Genomic DNA, 9,314 nt, shown 5'->3' on the forward strand with positions numbered 1-9,314 from the left:
GCACTGGCTAGCACTTCCAGATTCATGTGAAATAATAGGGTGTTAATGAGTTTCTATGTGTATACGCTAGACTACATACTAATGTTTGGGTGTAAAGATCTCAAGGTCTACCATAAACACATGTGATTATCACATTTATATTTTCTGAAACTGATAACGAAAATATAAATTAATACCAAAAATACTTGGGTGAGGTAAGAGACGAGGACTAGAGTTTATGAGGAGCAAATAATGGGAAAAATTAATGGAAGAAAATGAAAGTGGCTCCTTATTGATGGGCTGCACTTGATGCTGTGTTGCTACCTGTTGGTTCAGCTAGTGCTTCATCGTGTTAAACATCAGGCCCAGTGTCATATCTGACAGGTACTACGAAGATAAGGAGGATAACCCCCTTTCTTGAGGTACCTGTGACATAGGGGGTGTCTGTAAATGTTGTGAAAAGATAAATGAGGGGAAAATTCTTCGTGATTGCAGTAGAAGGCTGGATATTACACATGTGTCATAGAGGCACAAATTGTCGTAGGCTTTTACAAGATGGCCCTTTGTCCACCTTCACGGATGCATGCCCTGCAAGCAGAACAGTGCCTGGCACAGAGTAGGTCCTCAGGTATGTTTTGTGAAGGATAGAAATCACACTGCTCGTTGCGGGTTTTGGCCAGTTCCCTGGAGAGGTGAGCTAGGCTTTGTTGGTAGACAGTGGATGGAGAGGGAGAGGCTGTTACTTGAAATGGAAGAATTTGATACAAGTGAACAGGGTTGAGGGCAGATCCGTTCTGTTTGTTATAGAATATTTGCAGGGGAGTGAGGAGTGGGAGGGGAGGGCATAGTGGGGCGGGGAGCAGGGCTTTCTAACCGGAGCAGTGTGGAGGCGGTGGTCTGGTGGCTGAGGGGCAGATCGCAGCCTTTGTATGGCTGGCTGGCTTAGGCGCTTTGTCCCACGTTTCCTACGATTTTCTATGATGTGCAAGACAGGAAAGAGGGTTGTCTAGGTGATACCCCTACATCCGTTTCCGCACTCCGGACCTGCTGTTTGACCAAATTTGGTTTAGATTTCGTTGGTTACAGAACCGTAGCTTGTGGCCAGCTTAGCTACATGGGCTCTTGGAACAGTGAGGAAGAGGTTTTAGCTTTTCCAGCCACCTTAGGCAAAGGCAGCAAGAGGCAAAGGGGTTTAGGAGTCGATGTGGAGGCATTCAGTTGCAGGGCCAGCCACAGAGCCACCCTCAAAAGCTGCTTTTGTAACTCATATTCTTTTACTCAAAGTATTGTGAACATGTTCTAACATTTTTCACAAGTGCTTTTACAGCCATTGTTAGTCATGGAGCCTTTATTTAAATGAACACTTGTGAGGGTGCTTGGTATGATGAACTGATGAAAATAACTGCTTTGGGCTTGGGGAAGGTGTTCAGAGAAGAAGAGCCAAGGTCACCTGTTTGAGCCCCAAACTCTTTACCATAATACCTCCTCCCTGGGACTCAGTTTGAGAGAGATGGACTACTTATTGTGGAGCCTCTTGAAGCTCAGTGAGAATCTTAGCAAACTGTACTTGTGACAGGAACATTTTCACTTTTAGTTCAGTGACATAGAAGGTGGCAGTGGAAATTACTATTAAGGAGATTTGACTTTGCATTCATAGCTCCCAATGTTTTGCTTTTTTTTTTTTTTAAAAAGGAAGAGAATAATATGTCCTTGAGCATTTAGAAGTGGCCTCCCTAATTAAAATACAAAATCCTTCAAGGCTTTGACTAGTGGTAGATCCTAAAGAAGAATGTCCAGGTGGGCAAGGATTTGGCACCTTAGTCTTCCCCAGAGAGAGCACCTCTTTCTATCTAGAGTCCTCTTTGCTTTTTGCAGCCACGGTTACACCCAGTCACTGGAGCTCTTTAGAAACATGGCTCAGGTGATGATATTCCTTGTCCCCTTTCCTGATTTTTAAAGCTAGGGGAAAAAAACCCCCAGCAAACTAGTCAGAGAATGTAAACAACAGAAACATTGATTTGCCATGAATGGATTTTGGTCCTTACAGCATCAGCAGAAAGGAGAAGTGAGAACCAAATTCTCTTTCGTGAAAGATACTTGGTTTCCAGCAGGGTTTACCTTCTAATTCCTGCAGCAAAAGGCTGAGGATTAAAGCAGAGACTGGGACCACCAGAGCTGTAGGTCTTCACAGCAGATCTGCCCGAGCGTGGCTAAGAGATTATTCTCCTCTCTGGAAGAGGATGTGGTCCCTTTTTAGTAAAAATGCCACTGAAATTTATTAATGTTTTATATGTTAATTTCCCATTGACTCATTAATAGATGTCAATAAATTCTTGTTTGTAAGAGGAGATTCCTAGAAACCTAGAAGGTTAACATAGAAAGGAAACTGGATATGTAGATAGCCGTTCTTCTGCGTTTCTTTCATAATTTTCCACCTTTTTAATAGTTAAGATCAATGAAGGTGGCAGCTTTTATTCATCACAGATGTTTGTAATTATTTTTCTCTAGTTTATGTGAAGTTGGCTAAAATTTTAGGCTACTTATGGGCATATTTGCAAAAGTACTTAGAAACCTAAATTTGAGACATTTGATTTTCATGGTTTCAAAACTTAATTATGTTGCCAATGTTTTGAGAATAGTATTAAGAAATTATTTTAGATAGTAGAGTTTTTCTTAGAGGCTGCTATGCTATTTCCTTTATACAAACAGGGTGACTAAGTTCACCAGTTACGTGTAAGATTGTTTCTTTTGTGTGGGGGAAAGGAACCCTCCCCCACTATTCCTTCTAAGCGGGAAGAACTATCAAAGGAATTGTATGTTTTACCGTGAAGTTTGTGAATGTGGGTACAGGGTATTTTTAGAATCCTTAATCTTTCAGTGCTTCTAAAGTGCCCATGTGCCTGGGAGTATATCTCAGTTTTGTATGAATTTTTAGCATAGAGCTGCTTAGAGGAATACCTTTGATGAACAGACTTTTGATAGGTTGTTATGCGATGCACACTGGTTATTTTTTGTCCTGTTACGTCCCAGTCTAGGGGTTTTGTAGACATTGTTCAATCCTCACACTGATTCTCTGAGGTAGGTGGTGTTATCCCCATTTTTATATTGGGTTGTCGGAAAAGTCGACGCATTTTTGCAACGAAAAACATAGAAAAAACACGACAACCCAGTAGAAGACTGAATTGAAGCCTGGTGAGGTTAAGTAACTTGCACAGTCTCTCAGGGCCTCTGGGGTGAGAGAGGCAGGAATGGCCCCCAGAACTTGACCCCGGAGTTCTGGCTGGGAATGAGGAAGTCAGGTCTCTGGGCTGTGAGGTGATGGACCATCGATTGGAGAGCACTTTGTGTAGAGGGGCTGCCAGCATTGAGGGGGAGGGGGAGCTGGGGTTTCTCTCTGTTTGGAAAATGCAAGGTTTTATTACCTGTTGTCCCCAAATGAGATGCTGTGTGCTAACGGTACCATTTATGGGAGCGTATCAGAGGAATTGTAGACCACATATGACCTACCCTATCAAAAACTACTTCAGCAGGACTTTTGTGTTGGAACTTGGAAATCTTTATAAAATGGGAATATTGATTGCTAACACCAAAGTGACTTAAAAAAATTAATGCATTTTATAGTTATTTCCTATAATGGGAAACAAAAAGGGGGAAACTTTGGTACTTGAAGAAAATGTATTGGTTACCTTATTAAGGTGGTCATATTGGGGTAGAGAGAGCATTTGTGGGTTTTGGTGATAAATACTTGGCATTTGCATACTGTTTGGAAGATTTGTTGACATTGCAAAATGGTAATCTACTTTTTACAAAGATGTGAAGCTTTAGTTCTCTAGTTTTTAAACTAAAAGTACAATGTGGAATGGTCACTAAATATGACTCCCGATATGTTAAAATATTAGCTATGTTTGAAAAAACTTACATTTTTACAAGTTGTATGTATGAATTCTCAAGGCTATTCTTCTGGATCAGGGCAAATAATTGTATTAGAAATTCCATTATATTAGAGAGTATTAGTTTTGTTACTGCTCCAGCTTTGATTTTTGAAGAGTCATAATCCTGAAAGGAAAAAGGAGAGCTTTTTACACAGGAAAATTTAAAGGTTAATAACAATTACACAATTACATATTTAAAATTTTAAAGATGTAGAAATGGAAGGCTTGCCCACGATTGCCGAGTCCTCTTGGATGGCACAACTCACCCCGGGATTGCCAGGTGTGCTTGTAGCCGTGGGTGGGACTCGGAGGCATGGGTCCTCATCTCCAGCCTCTCCACCAGCAGTCGGTCAGCTGATGGCCGTTGGCTCCAGTTCAACGCCAACAGGAATCTCCAATTTGGGGTGTGGTAAAGAAGGAAACTTAATTCAGTGCAGTCAGCTCAGTTGTGATCCAGCACTGCTGTTGAACAGCTCTGTAGTGTTACAGTTCAGTTATAATACAGCGTGGCTATGGAATAGCATGGCTGCGAGGCGGATGAGGCCCTTGGGCCAGGCCCCTCTCCAGATAGACAGCTCTGCTTGGTTCTGGTCTACTCTGGTCTGTTCCTCTCTGCTCTGCCTTGCTCTGCTGTGCTCCAGTCTGGTCTGTTTGCTTGCTTTTTCCAGACAGCCGTCTTTGGTGTTTCAGCTCCAGCCTGGGAAGCCCAGTTTTGGGTGGAAAGGGATGTTCTAGCTGTATGGGAGCGGACTTATATAGACAGAAGTCCCCACCCCTGATCCCTGATTGGTTTGTTTTCATGCAAACAAGGACTCCAGATCCTCAGTTTGATTGGTCCAAAAAGCACTGCCCTGATTGATCTGAGTGGGGCAACTCTACTCAGATGTTGATGGGGATATAGCTGTGCAGCTCCAGTTGGACAGGGAAAATCTCAGTCCTGTTGGTTGAAATATGATGCCAGGAACTCCCTTACAAGTGTTGTCTCAGAAGGCAGGAACACAGTGAAGGCAGGCAGTTCAGTGCACGCTTCTTCCTGAAACGTGGCTTACGTGAGAGGCCCCTATTTAGCAATGATTGCTAGGATCTCTTTGTAAGCCCAGTTAGCCACCAGGAGCCCTTCTTGGTAGATGTCTTCATTTTTGGGGTCAACAAATGGATGGTCCAGAGTATGTGTATTCTTTTCTGAAATGTACCTCTTTGAGTCTCGTTTTTCTTATTTGTACAATGACGAGGTTGGTTTCCACTGTTAATTTTCTGGGGTCAGGACAGAGACTGGGTGTCTGGGAGGACACACAGCGTTCTTCTTACCTCTGCTTCCTTCAACTGACACTCCATCCTATCTGGAGGTGGAAGATTGAGCAGAAGGGTGAAGTGAAGAAGCAAGTGATAGGTATGGCGGGACTTCTAACCAAGGGCATCTGAGCTCTGTGATGTGCAGGAATTTCTTGAAGGCTCTTGACCCTCTTCTGATTCCTAAGGGGAGTCGTGTTTCCTGTGATTATAATCAACATTTGGAGAGACATTTTCTAAACTCTTATCAGACAGGACCCTCAAATGATGCTGTTTTTATTTAAATTTTTGACATTTTATTTATCATTGATTTTTTGAAGTGTCTTATTAAAATACATCTGAGGATTACTGAGATCTTGGCACTCCCCTGACCCCCCCCTTAAATTTTGTCTCAGAGCCAGGTAGCTCTCGTCTCACCCCAGTCCTGCCCCTGCTCCCATCATTGCTTTGTAAAGACTATAATTCTTTGTCGTTTGTTGTAAAAAGCAGTTATCAAAGCCAAGTAATTTGGAGGCTTAAACACGAGATTCCAATGATATGCTGTTAAACAGATGCCTGTTTATGCCGATTTAGTGGCTGGGCAATAGCAGTTGTAAAATCCTGAAATAACGATAGAGCTGCAGAGGCAGAGCCTCCAGTCCCTTCCCTTGGGGTGTAAGATGCCTGTTAGCCTTTCATTCCTGGAATGTAACTATATGCAGCCAAGTATTGGATTAACTTTAAAAATTTTTTGTTACTTTTGAGATGGTCAGCGTAATGTCCTTGCTATTAATTTCCTCATAATGGTGAGCCTGTTTTTAAAACTGGGATTTCTTGGGGGCTGGCCGGGTGGCACAGTTGGTTAGGGCGTGAGCTCTGAGCAACAGGGTTGCCGGTTTGATTCCCACATGGTGCGCCCGAGCTCACCTGCTGAGCTGCCAATGGGCGACCAGATGGCTTAGCTCGTGAGAGCGCATGCTCTTAACAAGGTTGCCGGTTCGAGTCCCGCGTGGGATGGTGGGCTCTGCCCCATCCCCCCGCAACTACATTGAAAGTGGCGACTGGACTTGAATGAAGCTGATGGTCCTGGAAAAACACAATGTTCCGCTTCCCCAATTCCCCAATACTGTTCCCTTCCCCAATACCCCAATAAAAAAATAAAAAAAAAGCAACAAAAAACTGGGATTTCTCATGGAAATATTTCAGGATTTACATGGAAAACACAGATCTTCCCCAATGTGGTTAATAGTAGGAGAAACCAAGCTGCCTGGCTTTGCTGCCTTTACCTATAAGATTAAATTGCTGTGCTATCGATTATGATTTCTAAGTGACACCATGGAGAGCCATGAGACCAGAGTGAGATAGCAGGAGTGAGGCTCGCATTGACTAGTCTGAGCAGCTGAGATGTCAGCTGCTGTGTCCGTCATCTGGAAGGGCCCAGGCCGGGCTCTTGATTGCTGCTTCCGCAGGCTCAGTGTCTGGGGATCTCTTCAACTAGCAGAGACATGCTTTTCCTCGGAGAAGTTTTACAGGCAGCCATGAGCGCAGAGGGTGTCTGTGCCAGGTGCCCAGTGTGGCTATATATGGCAGGGCAGCCGTGGGAAGGCCTGCCATGCCCATAGTGGGGCACAGAGTCATCACAGGTATTCACATGGCTTCCTTCCTAGTGTTCTGAGAGTGCTCTCCGAGCAGCTCGCTGCTTTCCTTTTCCCTCCTCCGACCGACCGTGGCATTGATATTTGACAGCTGATACACAGTTTGAATATTTTTTTAAATGGAAAAAGTCACTTCGACTTGATTCATTTGCCAGTCAGTCGTGTATGTAAAATTTGTCAAGCCTGGTTAGGATGTCTGTGTGGCTTAGAGAAAGTAGATTTTAGATGAGGGAGAAGTTGGCAATTTGCTTTTTTGGTTCTGTGCTCTGCATTAATTGGCAGGAGATCTCAGGATCTGAAATTTAGTGTAGATTGTAATCCATTTTGTAAGGCATGTGTGAAGTGTGGCCTTCTGTGTGACAGGTGCTGATTAAGTTGAGTCCTATTAGGATAGATTTATCTTACATTCAGTTGTACATTCATTGGGCCTATCAAAGAAACTGGTTGGAGTTGTGCCACCACCTTCTTTTCCAAAAGGACCAAGCTGTATTGTGTCTTTGGTTTTGAGCAGCACAGACAAGAGAATTAAAGCTGTTGACAAGTTGTGTGTCTGGTTCCTTAGAAAAGTGTTCACATGGTGAAGACAGCAGTAGACAAGCACCCTGGCCAGGTGTGGGCTTCTGCCATGACATGAGTCCTTTCTGCACATGTGTGGTCATGGGCCCTAGACGTTCTCAGAGGTTTTCTGGTTGGGAGAAAGAGATGATGATAAAATCTGACTGCATATTTGCACATATATCAGTTTCATTAAGCCATGATGTTCGTGTTTGGGAAAATTTTGTGTAAATAAATTATTTGCATTTATGCTTCCATGTGTTTTGTTAAAATTGGAACACACGAGTTGACGAATAGAGACGTCTGCAGTATTATGTGCCCACCAGATTGTCGAGGTAGTGATGTTTCCACATAAATTGCCTTTTAAAGTCATTTCACATTTTAAACATTTTAAACCACTGTTGACCAATTCTACTGTGAAGTCTGGATCCAAAAGAAAAAAAAAGATGTATGTTAATTTTTAAAAACTTTTGAATAAAGATTCTGCGTTTGAATCACTAGGAGAGGGGAGGGAACATTATAATATAAAAGAGGCTGGTGGGGAAGACGTTTTGAAGCTTCATAGCAGATTGACCTGACAGTGGAGGAGGCCTGGGGGAGATGACAGGTGGAAGGAGTGGGACGCGTGAGATGGGGGTGGGATGCAAAAGAACAGCGCAGCTCTCAACACACTTTTTATAGTCCTGTCGGGAGCTAATGCTAAATCTCCGTTTTGTTATAACTGGCAAAGGTGGTTGACAAAGGACGTTGTCTGGTGCCACTGCCACTGATTCAAAAGGCTGGTGGTGACTTTGAGATACTGGGGTCATGAAAGAAGCTGAATTCTAATGGTACATTTGTTTATAAGGAGACCAGATCTTTTTTTTTAAAAAATCATTTTGCATTCAGAGCATCTGTGTCTCCTTGAATTAACTACTATCACAGAATCTAGGAGAGCACTTCGAGTCACCTCCTGCCACTCGTCAGAGAGCTTTTCCCAGTTTGAGGCATCTGCCTCCCAGTCTGACATGCACTGGTTGTGATCTTGGAAGAGACACAGACAGTGGGAACCCATGTCCACCTCTCCTCCCTGTCACAGTGGTTTCATATTTCCTTTTCTTCTCTTGGGGTGGGGTTGGGGGGCCTGGCTCTCAGCAGCTGCCACCTTTGTCTTTTCTCTGGCTTTAGCTAAAGTCACCTGCCATCTTTCCTTCCTCCCACTTGTGTCTCCGCGAGCGTGCACGCTGTGTCAGTGTGCGGGGTTGTGAGCCCTGGTGGGGTCAGTGCCCTCTCCTTCCATGGTTACCATCTGCCCTTTCGGAGGTCTTGTTGTGCTCTTGACGTTTCCCGATTTATCTGAAAGAATATAGAGAATATTTCCCACTCCGGGTCATGATTATATTTTGTGTTATATGTACAGAGACCCTCTGTGTGGAAATTCGCATTTAGTTCTAGGATATCAGTTAAGAGAACAATGCATGGATTTTTTATTTTCTTCTCTCATGTAAGCATCATAGCACTAGTGAAATCCACTGTTCAGGATGCTTCCCTAAGTTCAGGAAAAGCTGTCAGACGTGGTGTTGGGAACAGTGGAAGGTGGTGCCTGTAGGGCAGTCTCTAAGAGTCTGGCACAGAGGAGGTGTTGTCAGGGTAACTGGGGTTCTGGGACCGAGGTTCTGATGATTTTCTAGCTCCTCAGCACAATTCCTGTTATTCTTTCCCCTCTTCCCCTCTTTGCCTGCACCTTTGGGGTTTTACTTTTTAAAAAATTTTTTTATTGGGGAATTGGGAGAAGGGGAACAGAAAAGTTGCTGTTCTTTTGTTCTTCAGTCTAGTTGTGGAGAACATTGCTTCACTGGCCCAAGTTGGCACCATCATTGCACTCTTCCCGGGCGAGGCAGATCAGTCGCCGGCTTCTGGACGGCCGCTCACGGTGGCTGCTGGC

General features: G+C 43.8%; 1 protein-coding gene across 1 annotated transcript in view; it reads left to right on the forward strand.

The window, feature by feature from the left end:
- The first annotated feature begins 534 nt into the window (after window positions 1-534).
- The window catches only part of PARD3 (par-3 family cell polarity regulator), a 611,228-nt gene continuing 602,448 nt past the window's right edge, over window positions 535-9,314 (forward strand). The window contains exons 1-2 of the mRNA XM_019652604.1: window positions 535-607; window positions 4,120-4,320. Of these exons, the coding sequence (XP_019508149.1) occupies window positions 535-607; window positions 4,120-4,320 (274 nt within the window). The remainder of the gene's footprint in view (window positions 608-4,119; window positions 4,321-9,314) is intronic.

The sequence above is a fragment of the Hipposideros armiger genome, unplaced genomic scaffold, assembly GCF_001890085.2.
Source record: "Hipposideros armiger isolate ML-2016 unplaced genomic scaffold, ASM189008v1 scaffold_183, whole genome shotgun sequence".
Classification (NCBI taxonomy): Eukaryota; Metazoa; Chordata; class Mammalia; order Chiroptera; family Hipposideridae; genus Hipposideros; species Hipposideros armiger.